Genomic DNA, 27,286 nt, shown 5'->3' on the forward strand with positions numbered 1-27,286 from the left:
GAAAATTTGGAGACATTGTGACTATGGAAAAATAGGAGTATTCAGACTGAAAATTCTCATCAAGGGTAAAACAGATGACTTTCATAAAAACTCAAACCTTGATATATCACAATAACATTTTAAAATATAAAGAATAAGAACACCTAAGAAGCACACAGAAAATCTGCAGATTGCTCACAGAGGCACCACAATCAGACTGGCAGCGTGAATGCCAGAAGATGACAGACTAACCCGTTCCCAGGACAGAGGGTAACATTGGTCAGCCTAAAACACCGCCCAGCCAGACCAGCACTCAAGAGAGCAAAACGGAGGTTTTGGGACTCACGCAGTAAAGGGAGCTGGAGTCACTGCCACTGTCATCAGTCCCAGGACACGCAGCCCCTGAAGGCCAAGAAGCTCACAGCCCAAAAAGGTATTTTTGACCTGTGAGCCAAGGAGCAGCAGCTGAAGCCGACGAAGGCAGCAGCCCAGGTGGAGACTGAGAGGCCACACTGGGAGTCCTGTATAATTTGCAGCCCTGAGGTAGGGAAGCAGCCGCCCCCTGATCTCTGGCCAGCGGGGCAAGGCTAATGTCCTGGGGAATTTCTTGGCCTTCATCTCTAGCATCTGGCTAGAAATCCATGAAAATGATATAAATAGACAGAGAGGAAGGAGAAAGAAGCACTTGTTCCACAAGCCAGCATTTTTTCTCTTGGGAAAAGGAATTCAAGAATTTCTGAATATTATGCAGTAGTTCCCTCCCTGACTCTTGCTGGAGACTAGTAAATCTGATTTCCTTTTACAGGCTTAGAGCTCTGTCCCAAGAGTTCTTACCTTTATTTCATACTTACAAATTTAATGGGTACAGGTTTTCTGTTTCTTTTGGTTTCCTGTGCCTTTTAGCTCCAGCACCAAAAGCAATAGAGCAATATTCAATTTCCTGCGTCAATCGAATATAAAAAAATAGTTATTTGTAAGCTCTTGTGTGAAGTGGCAGCCATCCAGGTAAAGGTTAGAGCACTGTCATTACCAATGTCTGGGCTGCTTTAAAAAAAATTCTAATTTTTTTTTTAACTATGTTTCCCTTTTCATCATTTTACCAAGAACATCAGTAATACAATAAGATTAGAAAAAGATTAGATACAAAGATTAGCAATATAGGAATACAATTTGTCATTATTGCAAATTATGTTCTTCCTGATTAAAAAAAAAAAATCTAAGAGAATCAAGCCAATATAAATAGCTCACCAAGATTGCTGAATTCACAAACACACAACAATCAACAGACTTTCCTATATATCAGCAATAACCATTATTTTAAAGTCCTATAGGGAGGATTAAGTATAACACAAAAACATGTAAGAATATATGTATATATATGTAAAATGTTTATCTCCTATATGGCAAAAAAGTTCATAAACAAATATAAAAATCTAAGCGCCTAGAAGACATTTGCAATATATTTAATCAATAAAAGCCTAATATCCAGAAAACACAAAGAACTATAATTCAATAAGAAAAACACAAAAAGAAAAACTAGGTAAAAGAAATGAATAGAGAACAGAATCGGCAAAAGTTAAAACCTAAATGGAAGAAATACAGGAAAAGATGCTCAAACTTGTATTAGTTATTAAGAAAACTATAATTACTAGGAACCATCTTCTTTTAAATCAAGTTGGCCATAAATCATCTCATAATATGATGTATTGGCAAGACAGTAGGGAAAGGAGAACATACTTTCTGGTGGAAGTAGAGATGGTTCATCTCTTTGGGGGAACATTTGGCAGTGCTTGCTAAAACAAGCCATGAAACAATTTAAATTTCTATCTGTAGCAAAATGATGAGTAAAATACATTACATCCATAAAAAGAAAAACCATATAGCAACTCAAAAAAGCATATTAGATCAATATACATTAACCGGGATCAGCTCAAAAACAGTGCCAGACGGGGGGAAAAAAAGCAAAATGCAGATTCAGTACTGTATGATGCCAATTCATAGTAACAACTGTAAAGAACCTAAGGGTGTGTCACACAAAAACCATGCAAGACCTTCTTGGAGAAAAGCATAAAAGCATTCTAAAAGACTTTAAAAAAAAAAAAAATCTCAATAAATGGAGAGAGAGAGAGAGCCTGATCAAATTAGTTAGGATTCTCTTTGGCCCCATGTCATAGAAAACCCAAAACAACAATGGTTTAAAAACAAGAGAAAAGTACTTCTCTCTGATATATAAGTCCCAAAACTGGCACTACCTTTGGTTTTATAGTTGATTATAAAGGTTGATAAAATAATAAAAATATAGCTGGAAGAAATGCAACTATAATTACGTGTGTATTGATATCAAGTAATATTTAACAATGCTTTTCAGACATTTGGGACAAAGTAGATATATCTGCTCAGTGTTCTGAAATCTAAAGATTTCTGAGACAATTATTTTCAGACAAGGAATTTTTTTTCCAACGGTCCTTCTTGCATAAGATGAAAAGATGCCTCCATAGCCAGTGTGCATTTCTTCTTCAATGCGATTGTTTTAGACGTGTGTGTGCAAGAAAGTAAATAGAAGAGGGCTTAAACTTGTGTTTTTTCAAAGCTCACAAACTTGCTATAACATACACAAAGTTATAGGGTAGAAATTTAAGTTTTGTGGGTCAGTAATCAATTAAGGAACATCCAGTCACAGGAGAGCATGTACTCACTGATTCTCAGACCCTGGACAGATTAGCCAATATCTGTTACAAGTAGAAGTTGAACTAATTTTCTTGCATTTATTGGTCATTTGGATTTTTTGGTGTGTTTGTTATTGATTTGGAGTTATAATGTCTAGATATTAACCCTTTCTTGACTAAATACATTGAAAATATCTTCCCTTAGTTGTTTTAGGATAAGAGGGGTTATTATAGATTTGAATTTTTTTAATGTCATTGAATTTCTTTTTATGGGTCTATGCGTTCTGTGTCTTCTTTAAGAAAATTTCTCTCTCCTAAGAATACAGGCATATCCTTTTAAAGATTTTTCTCACTTAAATTTGTAGTTTACTTGGAATTTATTCTAAATCTATGAAAGTACCAAGCTATTATTCTGTATTTCTTCTCACAGGTGGTGCAGCTGAACAAGCTGGAACAATAGAAGCTGGAGATGAAATTCTTGCCATTAATGGGAAATCCCTGGTTGGGCTCTTGCACTTCGATGCATGGAATATTATGAAGTCTGTCCCGGAGGGACCTGTGCAGTTAGTCATCAGAAAGCACAGGAATTCTTCCTGCAACAAGCACTAGTAGTGACACTAACAGTGCCTGTTGCATTTTTTTTAACGAGAATCTCCTTTCCTCCGTTCCCTTCTTTCTTTAGCAAATCAGAATGACTTCTTTAAACCATGGGTTCCTGAAACAACAGAGGAGCACTGGTGTGAGCAAGGACTAAAAATCTCTCCACAAGTTTTTACTTACACAGGAAGCTGACCTATCTTGTGTGCGGCAGCAATGGAGCTGAACTCCAGAGGCCTTCCGCCTGGATCTCCTAGGCGAGAGGGTTCGCTTCGTTCCAGTGCCTGTCCCCCACCACCTCTCACGTTCACTGATGGGGACGCAGATGTGGCATGCCCTTCTTCATCTGAAACCTCTAGTGAGCTTCACATCCTGCTTGCCACCTCTCCCAGCAGGATCAAGCCTGGCAATTAGGAAGCCAGCAGAGTCTGAGGGGCAACACAGGTGTCAACCAAAAGGACTATAGTTTTATATACTTTTGTAAGTAAATAACAGAATGCTTTTAGGCACATTCAGTGGAAGGAGCTGTAGGTCTGTATGTTATCCTGAAAAGAAGAGAGACTTGAAAAAAGAAAATCAATTATGACCTAATGGTTAGGCTGAGCTCAGGAATTACCTAAAAGTGAAAAAGCAGAATACAGAAAGTGGTATTTTTAGTGAGTGTATTGTGCCTCATATGGCTGCATAGTTCAACTCAGTGGGTCATGGTCATGGATCAACATGAAATGTTGATCATGATCTGAAAGCGTATATTGAAAGGCAATTTTATAGGAATGCAGCTCCAATAAACTGTACTAAATAGCCATGAACTTCACTGCTTAGAAAGAGCAGAAAGTTCCAGCTCTGAAAGCACCTTCCATCCAGTTTGGAACTTGTCTTGAATAAATGCTTGAATTCAAGACTGGTCAACAAAAGAGCAAGAAAAATATACTTGTCACTGGGTTTCCATTTCTGTATTTTATGTACTCCAACTACTAATTTAAACTAAATTTTCAGAAATCAAGTATCTTTTTAGTATCCTTGGATTTATAATCCAAACAGGTGAGCTTAAAACAATCCTTTTAGGGGACTTTTTTGTTCTGCTTTTTTCCCCCCCCTTTTCAACAAGCTTAAGAAATATATTTCTAAGCATTGGATCTATTTTCCTGACCTGGGTTTGATGACATAGCTCTGCAGTGACTGAAGCCTTTGCTCTTTTTGTTTTCCTGTTTTGCAAATTCTTCCTTTGGCCAAAAGTGTTTCTCTGCAGAACACTGTTGTGACTCACACTTGCTTGTGACACTCGTCCCAGCTGCTCTCCTTTTGAAGCACGAGCTTCGTAGTAGCTGTTCCCATTCAATGTGCTGTTCCTCGTCACAAAACTGGCTTTTCTCCCCTCATACTGTACCTTCTTAAAATCCAAACACTCATCAGCTTCATTTGCTAAAATGTAATAAGAAAATGGAGAATGAGGATAAGTCAGTCTTTTTCAGTAAAGGAGCAGAACTGTGTATTTACAACACACATCCTTGGGCGGCGCAGGCCAGTTGACTGAGTCCTGGGAATACGGGTGAGGCTTGCATACCTGCGTGCATGACGCTAGGGTTTTATGTTGGCAGTTTCTTTAAATAACCTATTTCTGAGTGACTAATCCCAGTATACCTCTGTGGACTTGGCCCAGAGAGGTCTCTCAGAGGGGAGTGAAATATCTGGCTGGTGTGAGCCCAGATTTCTCATTTTTAAACAGGTTATACAAAAGAGAATGTAGTTCAGGGGTTAGCTAGACAGACCTGATTAATTTAGCTTCTACTTTTCACTACTACAATTCCAGATAGGATACTGTAGGAAGTCAGTGCAAGGTGCATGCTAGATTGTTTTTTAAGTCTTTGGGGTCAGTTTTATGGCTTCTGCTTTCTTGCCTAAATGAGAGACTCTTTGAAGCCAAGGCCAAAAACTATTTTTTGCCTCCACTCTTCCAGCTGTGCCTACATAGAAACACCCAGGCCTGCGTGACGGATCTCCAGGGCAATGGGAGCAACAGAATGCTCCCCTTCTCAGAGTTCCTAATCCTCATATCTGAAAAGCGCAAGGGTAGACCCCTGGCTCACTAAACTCTATTAGTCATCAGCTACTTCTGTTGGACTTGGCCAGAGGATTCCTTTGAAATTCAACAGTTGGAATTTCAGGGAGGAAGCAAAAGCTAAACTTTGACCCTGGGATAGAAAGCTATTTATTTGTCGTCAGTGTTCAAGGCATGACTAGTATTTCTAATTAGTCTAATAAATTCCCACACATCCAGACGTGAACACTAATGGTATTGTCCTACTAAAACTTCCATTGTTTTGGTTTTTTAACTGGTCAGTCAGTCATCCACAATAAGCTATGATGGTAACTGTGTTATAACGTGTAAATCATAGTTGCAAGGATATACCGTGAAAATTGAAGTAGGTTGGGTTTCGTTTCTGTAATCCCATACACAGCTCATTTAACTTTAGGGTTGACTCAATTGGCACTACACCTGTTGTATGATATTATACGTTATCCTTTATTTATGTAAAATAAAATGCCTTATATATTAAAGAGTAAGTGCAATAATATGAAATAGCTTGTACATTTTTAAAATGTTGTCGCCAAGTTAAGTATGTAAATCCACATCTCTATAAACCTTTTTTAAGTAATTTTAAAAAAATAAACACTCTGTTTACTACTTGGTTTGTTTCTTGTTTTTTTTTAGTTCTATAGAATAAACTTTTAAAATACCAAGATAAGAAATGTTGATTATTTGGATGGTTGAGAGGGACAAAGGCAACAGAACTCAAGTCAACCATTCTTTCCACGGCCACACTCAGGACCGGACACAATCCAGAACTGTTCCACCTCTGAGGTCTTAAAATCAAACATCTCTCGCTTTTACACCTTCCAGACCTTCTGGAGCTTCCTCTGCTCCCTCCCAGTACTGCTTCTTCCATTTCAACAGGCCCTCCGTCCCTGGACAAATGTTAATTTTCTGCCCTAGAGAACCCCCACCGTTTCCTTCCCTTCTCTATCTAGACGAGACCCCATGGGAGAACACCACCACCTCCACCCAGCACACGGGTGCTCAGCAGCCTTGCCCCAGCTCATCTGGGTTCCTTCCAACCAGCCAGCTCTTGGTATGTACAGGCCTATTCCTGAATCTCACAAAAGCCTCACAACTGCACAGAATGCTGCTGCCATCAATTCATGGTTTCCAACCTCATTTGGAATCTGGACGCTATTCGGCTATTGTTTCCTTGTCAGTTTTTTTTTCTCTCATTCTTCACAATGACTACATTCTTCGTTTTTCCTAAAACCCTTACCCATTCGCCACCCTCTCCCCACCAGATACTTGGATGATCTGGGATCTTTCTTTGCAGAGTGAAATAAAAAGCATCTACTTTATTTAGGTTCTTTTGGTTTTCAGAGGCAGACATCAACCTAGTGTAGCCCAAGGAAGAAGGCAAGATGGCAGCTCACAGAAATCCAAGAATGGGACTCCACATATGACCAGACTTCAGAAATAGGAGAAACTCTGGGGAGGGGGTTGTCACTCGGTGCCCCCCTCACTTGCCCCCCCACTGACAGGGCTCCACATGGGTCTGTTTCTGCAGACCTGCTTCTCCTCCCTCTGCCCACTGGCAGCCTTATCCCCAGTTCTTCACACCTTTTCTTAGAAACCAATGAAGGCTATTTTGTCACAATTTTTGCCCCACTCTGTGTCACAGAATTTCTCTGGATATCCAAACTGCTGCCTGCCTGATTTTCCATATATACTCCAAAAGTTTGTTTTGGACTGGCTCAGTCTACCCTTACATCTGGGTAGAGCTTTTTCCTGGAGGACAGTTTCAACACAATATAGAAATAGCCACACACGCATTCTATGAACGTTGAAGGCTATATACCATGTAAATAAATAAATAAAATAAAATCTGAGACCAAACTGAAGGAGAATAATGAAATGGGATACCATTCTCTCTGAATGAGAGAAAGCAAAGAAGGTATGAAATCAGAGTTCTGAAGAATGCCACCAAAAAAACCTTCACTTGAAGAAAGGGAATTACAGGAGAAGGTGGGCCTCAGAAAAAGCAGGAAGCACCCAAAATTAGAGCCATTTCCATTCCTTGGAATGGGAGGGAAGGTGAGGTGGCGGGGGGGGGGGGGGCACCTGGTCAGCCTCAGCAGGTCAGAGGAGTCATAGGCAAGGAATGGTCTGATCTGAGGGGAGCCCCTGCTACACAGGTTCCTGCAACAAAGGGGCTCAACTGATCCACTCAGAGATTAGCAGCCGCCGCTCACCCATAAAGGTCACACCAGGCACCAATCTATACCCCTCCTCTCAATCCCCCCAAAGCAGCTAGATCTGAAAAAAGGTTAAAATCAGCTCTTCTCTCTCATCCTAAGGGATGAACAGAACAGCGCTTAAACAGAGTTCTGAAGTACCCACTAGAGACCAAATGACAAGCTTACTTAGAACCCCACCTCCCCTATTCAACAGTCAGGCCCAGCAAGTGTCCTATTCATGAATACAGAACTGGGAAAGGGGGAGGGAGGGTGCTGAAACATAGTATGCAAAAGGCAGATATAACTTGGAGGACCAACTTGAGAATCAAAAGAAAATTAGAAACACAAACTGTTTAATATTTTCAATGCACTTAAAGAGAATGTGGCTTCTAAGAAGCACAAGATCAAAGAAGAGATAAAATCAAATGAGATTAATACGGATCTGGCAGAACAAAGAACAGAAACTGAAGAGACCACCTTACTGAACCAAAGCCATATAAGTATCAAGTCAAATCAGACTGCAAAAACCCAGGTCAGTGACATTGCAGATGAACTTGATGAACTCGAAAAATGCTTAGAATACAATGAAAATGGACAAAGCAAATGTATAAACAAAATAAATCCCAAGTAAATGTTAGCCAATAGAATCCAGTAGTGCATTAAAGAAAGCACCAAGTCTAAGTGATGTTAATTCCAGGAATGCAGGAATGATACGAAGTTAAGAAATCTTAATCCTGTGAAAGGACATACCTTCAAAAATTCCACTTCAAACTCTAATGGAAAAACTCCAGAATCATTCCCATTAAAGTCAGGTATACACAAAAAAAAAGGATGTCCACTGTTGTTATTGCTGAATAACAATACTCTAGAGGTACAAGCCAATACAATTAGACAAAAATTTTTAACAGAGGTATAAATAGTGGGAAGAATCAAAGGTATCATAATTTGCACATGATATAGCTGCGTACATGTAAGCACAAACACATTAATTTAAAAACTATTAAAATATTAGAATACAGTAAGGTGGCTATCAAAAATTATTCATCAAAACAAGCTTTCCTACGTGTAAATAATAACCAATTAAGACATATTACAAGAGGAAACACCCATTCACAATAGTACCTGAAAATATATTTAACTCTGGCAAGGACTGGTAAGACCTACAAAATTCTATTAAGGGACATCCAACCAGTAACTTGAAAAATGGAGAGATACAGCTTATCCTTGGATAGAATGACTCGATACTAGAAAGATCTCAATTCTCCTCCAACAGGTTTATAATTATAATATAAATCCAACAATGACCTCAAAAGAATCTTTTTAACCTGAAAAACATTATTCTAAAGTCCATTTGGTAGGATAAACATGTACAAATAACCAGAATTATCTTGAAAAAGCCTAAGTAGGGGACTAGCCCTATTACAACATTATCAGAAAACCAGTATAATTAAAATAGTGGCTACTCTTCCATAGACAGGCAAACCACTGAAACAAAGATGAGAGAGAGGTACAATCTGAATTCGAAGAAATTCAAAGGGGCATTCTAAATCAGTTACAGAAAATGGACTGTTAAATAATTGGCAAGGTATTTGGGGCAGGGCGGGGGGTGGGGGGAAGCTGGATCCCTTGCATCAAATTCCTTGACAACAAAATTCCCGAGTGATCATACATACATTTAAAAGCAAGAAAGGAAAAAACATCTAAAAAGCTAAATATGTTCTTTTAATCATAAAGTGAATATGGGACTAAATTCAGAAGCTATAAAGCAAAAGACTCATAATTTAACGAGACCACATGCCAACTAAAAACTACTGGGGGCTGTCCCAGCAGATTCAGGGAAAATAGAACAGTGACAGTTTTTCATTCTCTTCATATCCCACCCATTTCCCATTCCCCGCCACTAACACCACACACATACACCCAGAGCTACTAGCATAGAAAAACCCTGGTCAACATCTACAACAAATCTAGGTGTGAAAGTACCCCCCCAAACTCCAAAGTGTACAAATGAGCAGAGGCAAACTACTAACAGCAACAAGCCCAATGTGGTATGAGAATCCGTGCAAGGGAAGAAAGAAGAACAGGGCATCGGACAGCCCTGACACACCCCACCCCACAGCCCCAGAGTCAACAGAGAAGCTCAGAGGACCGTTAGGTAACAGCAGCTGACACGGGAATAGTTTCTTCCCTCTCAAACATGACCAGCCAATGCCCCATACTGAGGAGACACTACTGGGAACAGAACCAAACTGAGTTGGATAAGAATAGAGATGGGAGAAAAAAAAAAAAGAAAAAAGGAGGTCCAGATAAAGGCAAGTCAGAGCAGCAGAACCAGATCCTAGAAAGCAAGTTGCCGTATTTCTTTACACGTAAAGAGTGTACAGTCAGAAAAGCTACCCTGACTCACATCTCCCTTCTCAAGTAGGAAAAGTAATTTCATGTGAAAATGGGCAACAGAAGATAATCAAGGTCAAATCCCATACAAAGTAAAAAAAAAACAAAACAGAGCATAAGGAGCAAGTACAATCCCACAAACGACAAAGGCACACCAGAAAGACGTACCCAAGAAACCTATAAAAGCTCTAATACCTCAAAATCAATTAAAATACATCAAGAAAATGACACAAAATAAGAATGAATGATATCAACGGAAATCAGAAAAATTCAGAAATTGGTTATTGAAACTCAGGAAAAAAGTAATTTCAGAAAAGACTAAACTAGAAAGATCATTCACAGTGAATAAACAGGATAGTGTTTAAGATAATGAGAAAGAGAAGATAAAAAGAGTGAAACATTTAAAGATCAAAAATAAAAGAACCCCAGCAAAACTGGAAAAAAAAAAAGATACATAATAGCAATCCCCAAAGAAGGAAGCCTAAACAAGGGAACAGAACAAACACTAAAACTTTAAATTTTCCTTAAATTGAGAATAAAAAAAGAGCTGACGCTATGCAATGAAAGAACACATCATGTACTTGGGAAAATTGAACCAGAACCACCAACACCAAAATGTACTGTAGTAACATTACCGGCAAAAAATTGGAGGAAAAAATCCCATAGGCTCCAGGCAAAAAAAAAAAAAAGGCATTCATGAGAGAAAGAAAACTATGTTACAATCAGACTTCAACAGTACTGCTGTATGCCAAAAAGAACATACTTTAAAAAAAAAAAAGTGACCCAACCATTTTATACAAACTGACTTTCAAATAAAAGGCTGCAGAGAAACTGTCATCAGCATATAAAAACACAGGGAATACTATTCTCACAAGCCTGTTCTGAAAAATCTACTAACAAACAGACAACCAGATTCACTGGACAGACAGTGACATAAGGAATGGTGGTGAGAACCAAGTATATATTTACCTGAGAGTTAAGACTGAAGTGGAGAGATTAGAGTATCTGACAACGATCTTTCTTGCACAGCAGAGACAGCGCAACTACCGAAAGTCTGGGGGACTGAACTGTACACTTAATATGGTTAAAATGGTAAAGTTTTTAAACCATTTTTAAAATTGAAGTACAGTTAATTTACAATGTTGTTTCAGTTGTACAGCAAACTGTTTCAGTTATAGATACATATTCTTTTTCATTCTTTTCCACTATAGGTTATTATAAGTTATTGAATATAGTCTCCTGTGCTATACAGTAGGTCCTCAAAAATGGTAAATTTTATGTTATATACACTTTAACATAATAAAAAAAAATAAAGGATCCCATAAACCTAAGTTTTTTTTTTCTGGTTTTTTTTTTTTGGAGGGGGGAGGTAGTTAGCTTTATTTATTTGTTTATTTTCAAAGGAGGGACTGGGGATTGAACCCAAGACCTTGTGCATTGCTAAGCATGTGCTCTAGCACTTGAGCTATACCCTCCCCACCATAAGACTATGCTGATACTCGTGATTCGAATTTAGAACAAGGGTTTTCTATCTCTGTCTTAAAGCCACATCTCCACTTTTCCACGTCCAGAATCCTATTTCTCAGCAAGGAAATTTATGATTATAAAAGAATGTTTATTTACAAAACGAATCAGTCACCTTTGGAGAATGCTATGAAACCAACTGTATTTTGAAAACTGATAAATAAAATGTAGATTATCCTACCTTTCCTCTATGAACTGTACTAAAAGATAATGTAGGTAAAGTGAAATTTCTCTTTATAGAAATACTCTAATAAACAAAGAAGAAATGGTAACAATTAAAAATCACCAGATACAACCCCAACCAACCACAGGATCTAAGAACTGAACAGCAAGATTCCTAACATCACAAAAGGAGAGACATCATGTGCTTCCTGATGGGAGAACACACCACCACCTATGAACAGCTGCCTACACAAACCAACCGGAATCTGACAGAGGCTCAGATCCAATGCCCAGTTCTCAAGAAGTAGAGAAGTCAGAAAAACACATTAAACCACACTATGTGGATACAATCAGCAAAGTCCTAACTTGGGAAAACTCTACAGGACAAGGGATCCAACTTCATCAACAAGTATTATGCAAGGAAAAAAAAAAAAAGATATAGGGAATAACCTATAGATTGAGAGAAACTAAAAAAGGCCCATCACATGAAAAATGAAACAGCATAAAATTATTAGGGATGCATACTGGGTTGGGATAGTGGCTACTCTTGAGTTAGGGAGGTTGTAATTGGGAGGCAGCCTTGAACAGTCTCTGGATAGTTGGCAAGGTTTTATCTCCTGGCCTGAGTGATGGCTGCAAGCATATTCACCTTAAAATAATCCATTAGTCTATGCATTTGTTTATGTAATTGTCCATTTGTATTTTAACCATAAAAATTAAATGAAATGTTTGCATACATATGCATATATTACATATTTGTGATTTTTATAGTTATATTTAACCACACCTCCCCAAATTTTTATGAAATATATATATCTCCCAAAACCTGAATACCATGCTGATCTCTTAAGTAGGACAATCAAGGTCTCCACAGATTCCACGCTTGAGCACTGCACCTTACACTTTCCTGAATGTGAAAAAAGAAAAAAAACTTATGGGAAAAACAATTACATCACAGATACAAGGCTAATATCCATAATTTATGAAAAGCTCTGGTAAATCAACACATAAAAAAGATCAGTGCCCTAAACTAGAAAAATGGATAAAGAACATGAGCAGGTAATTCACAGAAAAAATACAAATTACCAATAAAGACAAATGATAATCGATCCTTCAATAATTAAAATAATTTCATCATTCTCCCCTGTTACTGCCTTGGCAAAGACCAGGACTGATGATCCCCCTGTGGCATTAGCTACGGTGTAGGGAAAGCAGCACTTCCATTTTTGGAAGTACAAGCTAACATGAATCTTAGAAACCAACTTGGCTTTTATCTTTTACATTTTCATGGCACACTCTTTGAGCAAATTCACTTCTATTAATTCCTCCTATAGAAATCAAACAAATATAAATATATGTACAAAATTACACAATACTGTTTACAATAATGAAAAACATGAGAATAATCCAAATGTCCATTAATGGGAAAAGTTACACAATGAAGCCATAAATGATTAAATAGAATGATGTGTGCTTATTCTGAAAGTTCTCCACAATATAAGCACAAAAAGTAAACTGCACATTAGTATGCAACAACGCTAGTGAGAATCGCAATACACCACTGGTCTACCAGGAGTACACGCCTACGCAGTTCTAACACTGGGCTGAGGAGGCATGGGTATCACTTACCTTTACCATCCATGCCTCTTTGAAGAGCCTGCAAGGTTGTAAACATTAACACCACGACCTTACCAACGCTATTAAAGAATCTATGACGTTCATGCAGAACTTACCAGAGCCAGGGATATCATTCTGGTATCCAGTGGGCTTCAATGAATTGGAAATTATCTCAGGTTGTTGGTTGTCTTCATCTGCATGTAAAGTGAAATGGAATAGTATTATCTACAATACACATCTTAATGTAAGATGGAGAAGCCACAGAGTTAGAATTAACCTTCATAAAGTAAATACCTGAGAGACTTGTGACTCGTGGTTTCCACATTCCTGGGGCAAGAGGAACCGCGTGTGGCAGTCATGGGCTCTTGTCATCATGATGCTGGAAGTCATTACTCGGTGGTCCTATGCTGCCACTGAACCAGTCACACAGCAGCCCCCTCTCCCTTTCCTTCAGATGATGATCAAACTCAAATGCTTGTCTTACTTAAAAAAAGCACTGTACCCACCTGTTCACAGACAGTGGGAAGAACTGACGAAATGCAACAGCGACCACAGAGCAGTCCTGCTGCAGCAGGCCAGGGGCTTTCTTGGCCACTTCACACCTGACAATGCTTCTTTCTTTTCAGAACATAAAGAATTAGTCAACTTTGTCATCCCTGAAAGATAATTTATGTAAGTTATACCAAGATATCAGAAAAAGGCAGGAAAATCCTCTTATGACTGTATCTCGCACCATGAGAATTTTTTGCGTGCCCGCGGGTCTGTTTTTGTCTGTTAGAGAAGCAGCCCCCTCCTAGTGCCCAAAGAAGAGAGGGAACCATGCAGCTGAATGCCGTTACTGTTACTCACTCACTTCAGGATGAGAAGCTCAGACACTTACCAGGTAACGTGAGACTCGGCATATCCTCCTCTCCAAGTCTGTTCTTCAGAAAGAAGACAGTAATTGGGGTTTTGGGAGGTCAAAACAATATATAAAATATATACATTCAATAAGTTTCCTTTCTCCCTTCTGTTAGAGCACTGTTCTAAATCAGGATATTCTAAGGAACACTCAGCAATTAAACGACATATGAAGAAAGTCAAGAAGCATCAGATTCGTCACACAAGAGATCTTTATGTAAGTTTTATTATATTAAAACTCACTGCCTGATTCTTGGATCTGAAGGCTTTTTAACAAAAGCCTGTGGACATGGTGCTCCTATCACACAGAACAATTTCCGTGGAGTCATACCATTCCTCTTTACAGATGACCGTAAGCAGCAGCATTCTATAGGAAGAACAAGTTCTAGACAACACCCTCCCCTCCAGATTGCACGGCTTTTCCTCTCCTCTGGAGATAGAAACAGGAACTGAAGCCAGGGTCACACACAGGCACAGCGGATTGGGCACTCGGCTGCTGCTGAAGTCAAGAACACCTTAGAGACATCCATTACCTCACTCCTAAAATCTGTTCAGGAGAAAAACAGTAAATCTTCACCTAAAAAGAAATTCCAGGATACTGGTATCAGTTTCAAGTATCCATTTTATGGGAAGAAACTATAAATTAATACTTCGTATACTTAATTACCACCATAGTAGTATCCTTTTTAGAGGTAAAGGAGGTTATCTTAATGGACAGAAAATCTGTCTTTTTCCATGTGTTAAAATGGGGACTGGCAAACTATTGCCCAAGGCCAGCTGCCTTTTTTTGTAAATAAGTTTTACTGGAATACAGCCTCTCCCATTTCTTTGAGGATCTAAAGCGACTTTCGTTCAGCAGGGCTTTCATTCACATATGGCTCACAAATATTTAATAAAATACTTATTGTCTCAAATTCTAAAATATTTACTCTCTGACCAGGTAAAAAAAGTCTGCCAACCCCTGCACTGATGTACTGCCACTCTATACTAAGGCTAAGTAAAACTTCATTAGGAAGAAAACCAAGAACATGAAAATTAGAACACAAAAATACAAATGACATGCTTGCTCTGATTCAGGCACTTTCAAGATCATAGTTTATTTATTACTTCAGATAAAAAGATAGTATACATATTAGGGAATTTCTTAAAATTCAACTGTAGAGTTATACACCATCTAGTACTTTTGCATTGAATGTTAACCAAAACAATCTCTAAACACCTGAAAGCCCCACTAGTAACATGAACTATGGTAATAAAAATCTGACATTTAATTTGTTCAATATATAGTATTTACATTATGAAACCAATGGTGATGCGATAAACAGTGATAAAGAAATAGTAAAAATAAATTTTAAAAAGCAAAGGTTTATATTCTTACAATGTGCTAATTATCATAATTGTATATAAAAATTAAAACATAGCAGAGCTTTCTGTTACAAAATTCTTATCATCTGAGTTGTAGTCATTACTTGCTAACGATTTACATGCAACATCTGCTAGGACTGACATTTGATTTTTTTCCTCAAGAAAATGTGAGTAGATAAATGACATTTAAGAGCAGACATTAATTTACTTGTGGACAGAAAAAGATAAACTGTACTCAAGATTAGTACTGGTCACAAGCCTCTTTCCTACAGAAATGATAAAAATAGTAAGACCAAAAAAAAAAAAAAAAAAAAAAAAAAAAAAAAAAAATCCAAAAAGGAGATGCATAAGCAAAGAGTACCATGAATGGCACACCTCAAAAAATCTTGGGACCAATTAGACACACATCTTCTCTGTCTCCTTCAATGATGAGAGGTCTATTTTGCCATCAAACAATAATGACTGTAGCAAGTAAGGGGCACCAGGTGTACAACTAATTAAATCTTGCAAAATACTAAGATGGGTGGGGGTGGCCAGAAGGAGCAATTTATATATAATTCAAACTATATACAGCATAACTGGAATGCAGCCCATCCCAAACCGGCTTTGTGAAACAATTGGACCTTTATGATTCAATAGTTAAAATTATAACAAGTGTAGTAATACAATAAATTTACATGGGAAGCAAAATCCAATGGGTACTTTATATTATTTACTGTGCTGTTTCAATTTAAAAATAATTTTGCTAAGTATATATCTCAACTGAGGTCTATGTATAAAATGTCCTAATAGATACAGATATTTACCTTTGGTGAGTTAAAGGCCTTTTTGTGACTTCTGTCTGAATTGTAGGCAGAATGCTAGATGTACACGCACATGTGGGGAAAACTCAACCTGAGGTAATCCAAAAGATGTGCATGGGAGGAGACTGGAGGTACCTTGAAAGCCAAAGCATACCAGAAATCCAGAACAGGTAACAGTGAGGATGGCAACAAGGAATGGAATGCCAATGTGGCAGTAAAACTTTTTTTTTAAAACAGAAAGAGGAACGCCTCTCGTACCAGCAGAATCCTGCATACATACAGAAAAGAAAAAGCCACCCACCAGCTCATAAAACAAAAGCCAATTAGTGTGGGAAAGTACAAACTGCAGAAACCAGCAGTCAACAGGAGAGAAACCACTGGCTCACACGAGAGAAGGGAGCGGTCACTTGGTGAAGGCCGCCACCACCGCCCAGAGCACCTCGTTGGTGCTGCTCTTTAGACACTCCACTTCGGGATCCAAGTCCAGCAGCTGCCGCACCCTCTTGGTGGCCAGCTCATACTGCTCGTCCAGAAGGGGAGCGAAGGCGTTCTCCAGGACGTCCGAGGCGTGTGCCAGGTAAATGAGGGCCAGCAAGCGCTTGTCCATGCGGTGAGGGTCGTTCACCCACTTGTCGAGAACAGCTTCCTGGACCTTCTTGATGAGGCGCTGTTTAATGTTGTTGTTGGTGAGGGGATGTGTCGTCATGTCAAAAAGTAGGAAGTTCTGTTTCTCGGTTGTCAATACACCCTTTTCCACCAGGTTCTTAGCTAATCGTTCCCGCACGTTTCTTAACTGATAATGCAATTTTAAGGGATTCCACGTCTCACCTGAACAAAAGATTTCAGAAATTAGAAATGATGGGTATACTCTGCTAATTTTATTAAATTCTGTGCTATTAAAATCAACAGTAACATTTGACTTTTTTTCCTCCAGAAAAACAGAAGAAAGTCCAACTATGTTTTCTTGCGAGCTAAACCAGGAACCACTTAAGGGCCAGGCCTTTGGATCTGAAGCACCTGGCACATGATTTTTCAGGCACAACAGTGACTCAAAGGAACAAACTGAAAATAGTCTTCAAACCAATTCCCCCAGTGTGGAAATAAGCCAAATGTTAAATTATGTTTGGCCTCTCTCTAGCTATTGTCAAAAAGCAGCCAAGAGGAAAATAAGATGTTTCTTTTCTGTTAAACAGCAATCTGCAACAAAGAGAGAAAAGAATAAAATAAAGTTTCCTGATTAACGTGCTATTCCTGAAACTTCTACACATACCCAGTCTATAAAGCCAGGAAAGCCTGTTTAGGAGATGCTATTCTTTGATGACAAATCATATAAAGCTAATTATAAAAGGACAAAACATTTTCACCGTTTTAATCTTGTCATCTATGCACATTTCCTTTTGAGGCAGCAACATTTAAATATTTAAAATAAAATGATTTTTCACTAAAACAGTTTTTTCCTTTACAGAAGACTAGAAGGAAATACATCAAAATATTAATCTTGGTTATCTTTGGTCATCTTTGTGTGACAAATTTTTTTTTGTACTTTCTGCATTTTCCAAATGGTCACCAATGAACATATAAATATTCTTATAATTTAAAAAAATACATTAGTAATATTCTAAACTGGGACATGTTAAAGATCAACCACAGGCATTTTTATTATATGCAAAAGCTGTAAGACTGAAATTGTATAATACTGAGAGAAAAGAAACTATACTGTCTACTAGAGTGGTCATTAACTATATAGGGCTATTAGTTCAAATTAGCAAAAAACTCAGTTCCTCAGTTACCCTAGCCACGTTTCAAGTGCTCAATAGCCAAGTGGGGCTAGAGGCTACTAACTGGACAGCACAGAAACAGAACATTTTCAATGTCACAGAAAGCTCTAGTGGACAGTGCTGCCTTAAAATCTGTTAGTACTCATTTGGCCATAGACAAAATTATTCTGCCATATGACTTAACACTAAAGAAGATGGGGGCTATGATCAAGTCATCAGTCTTGGACTTGGTCTCTGACCTTAAACAATTAGAAATCTAGGTAAAATACATGAAACAACTGTTTTCAGATGCTTATCAAAAGGCAGCCCAGGGCTGTGACCTTTGAGAGCAATCTAAGTGAGCCCTGCTGCTGCCCAAGCTTACCCCCAAAGGCACATCCCCAGCAGCAGAGCAAGACGGGAGCCCTCAAGCAGAGCACGGACTCACACTGTGTCACAAAGGCAGGGATCAGAACTGGGGAGGCTAAGGTGGCTGGAATATGCAGGGCAGAGTACTGGAGAAGAGGAGCTATGCAGAGTAAGAGCGCTAGCCATCTGTGTCGTGTTCACTTGAATCTAGCTAAAAACAAAGCCACACGTGCTAAGGTGAGAAACTCTACAAAGCAAGGCAAAGAAAAACTACAAAAACTACCAGAAAGTTGTAACCTGAACAAATCCCAAGAGTCCACAGAGGGCCAGGCAAAATATGAATGCCAACCAGCCTGAGTGGAAAGGTCTCAATGAATACCCAGGACATTCAGAAAGGACTCCAGAAGATCACACCTTAGCAGCAGGGCGAAACTAGTCCTTGAGTAAAGGCTTCTCTAGACTTGGCCTAACAAAGCCTACATACAAACTGATCCACAAGTAACTTAAGTGCCAAGCAAAACAAATTTCAACAGCCTTTGAAGACAAACTTCAACACACAACAACATAGCATTCACCAAGTCTAGCATCCAATAAAAATTACTAGACTTGTGAAGCAGCAGGAGAATATGACCTAAAACTAAGAGGGAAAAAAAAATCAATAGGAGTCAACCAAATCTGACATGACCCAGAAATGACAGAGATGATAGAATTAGCAGGCAAGGACTTTAAAATAGCTATTCTAAATATCTAAATAATTTAAAGGAAAATACAATTTAACACCATGAAGAGAAAAATGAGCTATTTTTTAAAGAGAATAAATGATCTGGAACTGCAATTCTGCACTTTGTGATTCACTCCATAAAACTAGGAACTCGGAAAAAACTGTCAAATAATGAAGGACTGGTATGAATTATTATTATTAAAGTCATATTCTGCACTTGAAGAAAACATAACCTTTTCAAATTAAAAAACCCTGGCAAATCAGCTTCCATAAAAACAAAAACAATCACTGCATTCAATTTCCTTGGTAACTTCAAAAAGAGATGAAATATATTTGGGGCTCTATTAGATTTAAAAACTTAATAGTATAAAAGAAAAACAACTTCTGCTGTTAAATTAGCCCACCTACATTTAATATTAAGAAATCAGTAACAGTTACTTGATGAAGCACTGTAACATAACAGGTTATAAGAGCAAGCTCTGGAGCCAGATTGACTGGATATGAATTCCAATTTGGTCATTTCCTAGCTGTGCAACCCTGGGCGAGGCTTCTTAACCTCTCTGTTCCCTGTTTCTTCATCCATAAAGTGACAATAACAACTGTATCCAGCTCAAAAGGGTTATTATGAGGATTAAGTAAACTAAAGACATGTCAAGTTCTTAGAACAGAGCCTGGTACATGGTAAGCTCTCAAAAAATGTTAGCTATTATTTATCCACATGCAGAATCAGCACTCTGGCAGAAAGAGTTTATCCTATTTGTAATGTTCTAAAAAATTATATTAAATATTGACAATGCAAACATTAGTAAGACCTATTTCTAACTCTAGAAATTTTAAATCAAGTGAAGGAAATACATTCATAACACAACTAACTTACTGGCTAGAGTAAGACGTAAATAGGGCCATAAGAATAATATAAACAAAGAGCCCAGAGGAATAAGACATTACAGGGGTTTGATGTTAAGAGGTATTTCTAGGAAACTTACAGGGTGAAGAACTTTCAAACTAAATCTTGAAATGCAGCAGGATGTGACATCCTATGAAAGAAGAGGAAGGCTCAGGCAAAAGAAACAACAAAGCAGACAGGCAGCAATTATACGCAGAATATGAGCCCGAGTGGAGGCAAACATCTTCCTAAGGTTAGCTATGCAAACTGTGGTTATCAAAGGGGAAAGTAGGGTAAGGGATAAATGAGGAATTTGGGACTAATAGATACACACTAGTATATGTAAAATAAACAAGGATCTACTGTATAGCACAGGGGACAATATTCAATTTCTTGTAATAAGCTATAATGGAAAAGAATCTGAAAATATATATACATACACACACCCATATGTACGTATATGTATAACTGAATGGCTTTGCTGTTTACCTGAAACTAACATTGTAAATCAACTGCATGTCTTTAAAAATTGAAATTAAGAAGTTGAAAAAAAAGGTTATGATTTTCATTAAAATTGTGGTACCAACCCACTGTCTCCCCAATAAATGCCTATGCCTGCCTGCTGTACCTTTCAACAGTTTGGATTTTGTTTTGTGTTTTTTAATGTCATTGGCACATGGTAAGCAGCCTAAAGGCTAGGCTAGAATTTGCTAGGCTGTGTTTCCTGACATTCTTAATTGACATCTGGAAATTTAAACTAATAAACATAAGATAATCAATAGCCAAATTTATGTAAAAGCCCATAAAAAACTAACAGTTCAACTCCAAGGTTAATTAGTTAACTATGCTTATAATAATTTGTCAATTATCAAAGAAGTATTATTCCCTGGCAACTCACTCGTCAATTAGGAAGGTATTCTATGTCTCAGAAAACATCTGGGCCATCTATTCCTAAACAATGGGGAAGAGGGATGGGAGTTGTGAAGATTATTCTGAGAAACCCATAGTTAAATTTCTCTTCGAAGACCTTAAAAAAAAAAACCAAAACCAAATCCTTCTAATGCTGCTATATAATGATTTTTCTTTCTCATTGGAAATAAATGAGGTTAACAGTTTATAACTTACTATCTCCTATACTGAAGGCATGCTAAGGTTTATTCACACCTTACCCACAATTAAATCTTACATATTGCAACCAACAAAACAATACTTATAAAGTTCCTGTGAGAAATTTCTCAAATCCAAAATATGCTCTTAGTTTAATGTTGCTACTAAAAATGAGAAGAGCCTAACATAGAGCCACCTTCAAATAAGGAGTTCCATTATGACTGGACCTTCTTATGGGCAATCATTTCTGCCTCAGAGGAAGTAATTAAAAAAAGAAGAAAAAACTCAGACATCATCATCCTTTATAGCAAGTCCCTGGAAAGGGGAGAAAACGTGTGTGCTCACTCCAACAAAAATGTTATTCAGATCTTCTCAGATACTTGAAAAAGACGAAGGAATCCCATAGGCAGAAGGCTGAAATACTGTGGGTTAATATTCAATACTATATTGGGCACCCTAAAAAGGCACAATGAAATAACTGAGTGGTCAAAGTGTCTTTGCATCCTGACATTTTAAAAGAACCAAATTAAGCTAAATCCAAAGAATAAAGTCACCCCTGAGATTAGCATACTCAAGACACCAGTATAAATTGGGATGGGAGGAGAGGAGTTGGATGAGTGAAGACACAGTAAAGGTTTAACCTATACTATCTACTAAAGATTTAGCTGCTTTGATTTAAGCATAATGTTGAGTATCTTTTAAATACACTGTAACAAACACTTAATGAATGATGCTCAGAATTCTAGATTAGAAGGTGTTAATGTGATCCATACTGTTATCAGTTCCCAAATTATTCACTACTTGAAAAGACGTTATAAGTTATACAAGCAAATTTAAAATGGAATTTATTTACAGTCCACTTTTTTATTAAGGAAACTGTGAGAAGTGCATAAAGAGAGGAAGTTCTTCAAAGATTATTTATGTCCATTGCTCAATAAATAATTCAGTGAAAGTGACATACAGACAAGCACCAAAAAAATTTCACTACGAAAAACTTCCATCCTCCTTGACATCATGTTACAAAAAAAGCTTTGTAAATTTGGCAGTCTGCTGACACCTTGTGACCAAATTTATCAATTACACCTCTTAAGATTTCAGAAAGCAAAAAAAAATTCTGCTCTTAAAAACCATAAACTTTAGGTCTTTTCCTCAAATATATATATTTATTAATTTTTAAATTAACAAGATACATACATAATGTTTAAAATATATGGCATGTGTACATGTACACTGTAAATAATAATAAAATGAACGGCTGAGTATCTCACCCTCCCACACCAGGTAAAGAAGAAACCTTTGCCAGGACCTTAGATACCTCCACAATTGTTCTTTCTCTGCCTCAGACGTAACCACCTGACCAACATACTACATTAATCACTCTTTTTTCTTTACCCAGTCTTACCACCTATGCACGTAACGTTACCCTCAACATTACAGTACACAGTTTTGAAAACCAAGAAACAAGTACAGACTCAGCAGTGCAAGGACAGGTCCACCAATGTTACCACTCCCTCCAATTGCTCTGAACAGAACACCTCCTTCCGTCTCATTTTTACCCTTCAAAGGCCTGATTCAAGTTCCACTTCCTCCTCCAACTACTAAAACTCCCAAGGATTTCTCTTCTCTAAAATATTGCATTTTTGGAGAACTATATTGTTAAAACTGTAATCTGTTACTGATCTATTATTAAAAATATACAACTGTTCCCCAAATGGATCTGAAAATTCTTTCAGCACAGAAGCACTTCTTTAAGTTTCACAGCACCCACATCAGTACTGTTGCAGTAACTGGTATTTGATACCACTCATTATCTTGAAGCAACTAAAAAATATTAAATCAACAAGCTGGCCAAAGACTGAACACTTAAAAAATAGTTAAAATGGCGGGCAGTGGTTACAGCTCAGTGGTAGAGCGCATGCTTAGCATGCATGAGGTTCTGGGTTCAATTCCTAGTACCTCCATTAAAAATAAAAATAATAATAAAATGAGTTTTAAAAAATAGTGAAAATGGTGTTAGGTTGGGTACATTTTACTACAATAAAAAATCAGCAAGCTGCTATCAGTACTTTAACTAGAAACGAAGTAGATGTTTTCTTAATTTTAAAAAAATGTGCTTTTTTTCTTCTTCTGCCTCTCTAGATTCCCTTCTTCTACGCGGAAATAACAGGTCATTCCTGTTACACATCAGGATCATGCAACTAAAGTGCTACAGGCAGTATTCTGGCATTTGTGGCCATCCTAAACTTCACAGGACATTGTTTAAAAAAAAACCCACACACTTGCTAAGTATTAGCTTCTTGGTTTACACAAATTCCTAACTCAAATGGATACTGTCTTACAAAATATTAACTGTATGTAAATACTTCTGAGAAAAGCTTACAGACATCTGTCCTTTCACTCTCAATCAAGCGAGAAGGGTACACAGCAGCTCAAATTGAAAATCAAATTCAGTTATCGTTTATACTGAGTACTGGATAAGCTACATGCATAAAATAGTACATAACAGGCAAATTTAAGAAGAATACAGCCATCCTAAATATTGAGATTCAACTCCCTGCACGCCATACTCCCTGTATACCATACTTGAACGACAGGTACATTAATTGTCAAAGGAAATCCAGGGGTCTAGAATGTATTATCCCAATATGCCGTTAGGCCATATTATGCAGGATAAATAGAACGTTAGCGGATACAGCATCTGAAAAACATCTCCACAGGACTAAGTGGCACCAAAGTGGGTATCAATAACACTGATGTTAAGGCGAGACCCACTATATTCCATAGAAAGAACTCTTGCACTCTGAAACTACCTGCCAAAAGTAACTAAAACTTTGATAAACCCTCCTCTTGGCCAGCTGAGCACCTAGTTAGCAATTCTAATTTGCACTACCAGAAGTAGGAATGGGCCAACAATGGCAGCACAACGTGAGCATGGCACAAAAATTGCTTAGGCCAGTGATCCCCACAGGATGTAGAAATGATCTGTCAGGGTACAGTCAGAAGTAACTTGCACTTTTATTTTTATCTTAAAAAATTGTATCTGCTAATATTTAACATATAGAGTTAACATTCATGCCCTCATTGAGTCTCTGTCGGAGGGTCACAGTTCACTGACAGGCACAAGGCTTACCCAGAGAGGGCTGACCACTGTCAACACAGTGCTGCACGCTGCGACATACTGCCTTGGTATGTGCTGGGTAAGTATCTAGTTTTAACCAAACAAACCCTCAAAATATGGGTAAGGTAATTTTAAAAGACTTTCTATAAAAAAATTATAATTATATTGGTGAAGACAACACCAATATCACAAGCACAAAGAAAAAAAAAAAAGATCACATTAGTCTCTCTTACTCAACAAGGTAGAGAAATTTATCAGACCTGTAGGAGGGTGGTCAAAAAAACCCCTCAAAATTATCAACACAATTTTGTGAATAAGTCTATGTTCTCTACCAATAAGAAGTAAAAATGAATCCTGCCCCAAGTGTAAAAGGCCTAATATTTACTGTCCTATTAGCTAAGAATGGAATATGTGTACTCAAGTTTTAAATAAACATGCAAAACTCAGAATCTTTTACAGATAGAGGAACATCCTCATAATATTATTATTTTAGAAACTCTGTTAAGTGAGAAAAATGGTATCATGTTAATTACCAATCTCTGACAATCTCCAAATGTTTTTAAAAGTTACTCTAGATAGCAATATATCTGAACATAAGTCAGCCAGAAAGAGAAAGAAAAATACCATGTGATATTACTTACGTGTGAAATCTTTAAAAAATGACACAAACGAATTTATTTACTAAACAGAAACAGTCTCACAGACATAGAAAACAAACTTGTGGTTACCAGGGGGGAAAGAAGTGAGTGGAAGTATAAACTGGGAGTTCGAGATTTGCAGATACTACTATATAGAAAACAGAGAAACAATAATGTCCTACTGTATATGTATAGCACAGTGAACTATAGTCAGTATCTTGAAATAACCTATAATGAAAAAGAATATGGAAAGGAATATATATATATGTAACTGTAATGTTATGCTGTACACCAGAAATTAACAATGTTGTGAACTGACTATACCTCAATTTAAAAAAATTTTAAGTAAAAATTAAATAAATGTATGAGGAACCTATGTTTTATGTAACAGTAAAGAGGAAGAACAAGGTAACATAGGTCCTATACTCAAGGAGTTCACTTTCTAGAGGATTAGACAAATACACAAATAAATTTAAAACAAATGTAGTCATTAGTGCTGTTAACCAAGTAGGTTTTCCTTCCTAAGGCTGCACTTCCTATTTCCTAAAGTTAGGGAAAGCCAAGTGACTTGCTCTGACTAATGAAATCTGAACCACGTGTCATTCTAAGCAGAAATTTAAGAGCCTGGGCAATCTGCTTTTCTTCCCTTTACAATAGTGACTGACAAGGCTCCAGATGGTGGCAGTTCCATCCGTCCAGCTGGTAAAGTGAGAACCAAGTGGCCTGTGATCAATCTATTCACAGCACGAGTGAGGAATAAACTATTGTTTTAAGCCACTGAGGTTTTGGGGTTGTTTGTCACCAGAGTGATCCAGAGTAAGGTAGCATGAAGTAATTTTTATAAAGAATGAAGGGAGCTCTAAGGAAGTATATTATATCTCATTCAACAACTGCTCAGTCTTGTTAGAGGTGACAAAAATTTTTAAAACCACTATTTTCTCCATGTAGTGACTGATTAACTTTCAGGAGTGTCTAAGTAACTAAACAAGCTTTTGGCTATTTTGTCCAAGTTCCTTTCAAAAGGATTTCAAACTTTTATAAAATTCTTTAAAAGAGGATTTGGTTTTTAGTTTATACACAGAAGCTTACCACTAAGTAATTCAATCCAGTTCTGGACCGTTTCTGGAGGCTGAGTCTCCTTAACATGCTTTAGAGCTTCATCAAGAAGAACATCCCCTGTTGGAGCATCTGACTTACAGATCACCTAAAACGTAAGCAACAAATCACATGATCCACTTGATCTCTTCAAATAAAACACTTAAACAATTATGCAAACACTTCATCATGCTTAAAGCCAAGAGTTCATGCAGTATCAAAGTTCATATTTTAAATTAATTCTGTATTAAGGAAACCCAGTATTTCACCTAACCAGATAAGCCACAATCATAAACAAAAATATAACCACTGTGCAATAATTAGTAAAGCAAAATGGTAGAACAGTTTATACTCATTGTAATTTCTTTCACTGCTAAATCTTGGCCTATTCGATCCAGAAATTCATTTTTTAAACATTTATTAGTTCCAGAAACAGACTCAATTTTATACAAGAATACAGTATACAATAAAAGGTGGCACTTCACATTAGTGGAGAAATGAATCTTTCAGTAGACATTACTAAAATAACTGGCTAGCAAATTAGAAGCAAAGAGTTAAGACTTGGCTCCTCAGAGCTTATACCACAATACAAGGTAAAGATTTAAGTATGAAATATAACAGAGGGGTGAGAAAGTTTTCTCGAAATTGTGACAACCAGCAAAAACCTTGAAAATACCAATAGGTTTGATTACATACAACTCTTAAATACTACAAAACTGTAAGTTAAGATGGATATAGAAACCACCTTGGGAGTGGAAAAATCCAGAGGTGAGGGATCAGAGAAGAAAATGCTACACTGCTTTAGTCAAGTACTAGATCTCTATGGCCTTCATTAATGATTCTGGCTAAACAAGTTTCCAGTTGAAACTCTTTAATATGAAAGCTTAATCTGTTATATTACTTTATGTTAGCTATTAACATATTATGAAATTTAACAGCATTATTTTTAAAATGGGACAGTGCTCTCCAAACTTGTCCTCAACAATAATACATCCTTTCCTTTTTGTTCAATATTACAAAAGGTAAAAACAACAACAACAACAAAAAAAAAAACCACAGTATCTATTTCTGAGACCGCACCGCATGACCCAATGGCAATATAATCAGAGCCAGAAATACAAGCCACAAATCTATTTTTAAACTTTTAGTAGTTATTAAAAAGAAAATAGGAAAAACAGGTGAAATTAATTTTAATATATTTGATTTAATCCACCATAGCCAAAATACTGACATGTATTAAATATTTTTAAATTGAGATATTTTATATTCTTATTTTTCCATAGTAAGACTTCAAAAATCCAGTATGCTTT

The 27,286-nt window shown here is 37.2% G+C and overlaps 2 protein-coding genes across 8 annotated transcripts in view; one reads left to right on the top strand and one right to left on the bottom strand.

Annotated features, from left to right (window-relative positions):
- Positions 1-5,929, top strand: part of PDZD2 (PDZ domain containing 2) — a 342,111-nt gene extending 336,182 nt beyond the window's left edge. For all 6 annotated transcript variants that reach the window (XM_032470570.1, XM_032470584.1, XM_032470578.1 and 3 more), the window contains one exon: positions 3,076-5,929. In XM_032470570.1, coding sequence (XP_032326461.1) covers positions 3,076-3,254 — 179 coding nt within the window. In that variant the 3' untranslated portion in view covers positions 3,255-5,929. The remainder of the gene's footprint in view (positions 1-3,075) is intronic.
- A 9,260-nt stretch (positions 5,930-15,189) lies between these two features.
- GOLPH3 (golgi phosphoprotein 3) overlaps positions 15,190-27,286 on the bottom strand; it is a 43,598-nt gene continuing 31,501 nt past the window's right edge. For both annotated transcript variants that reach the window (XM_032470612.1, XM_032470620.1), the window contains 2 exons: positions 25,971-26,085; positions 15,190-17,113 (listed from right to left, as the gene is read on the bottom strand). In XM_032470612.1, coding sequence (XP_032326503.1) covers positions 16,689-17,113; positions 25,971-26,085 — 540 coding nt within the window. In that variant the 3' untranslated portion in view covers positions 15,190-16,688. The remainder of the gene's footprint in view (positions 17,114-25,970; positions 26,086-27,286) is intronic.

The sequence above is a fragment of the Camelus ferus genome, chromosome 3 (genome assembly GCF_009834535.1).
Source record: "Camelus ferus isolate YT-003-E chromosome 3, BCGSAC_Cfer_1.0, whole genome shotgun sequence".
In the NCBI taxonomy this organism is placed as follows: domain Eukaryota; kingdom Metazoa; phylum Chordata; class Mammalia; order Artiodactyla; family Camelidae; genus Camelus; species Camelus ferus.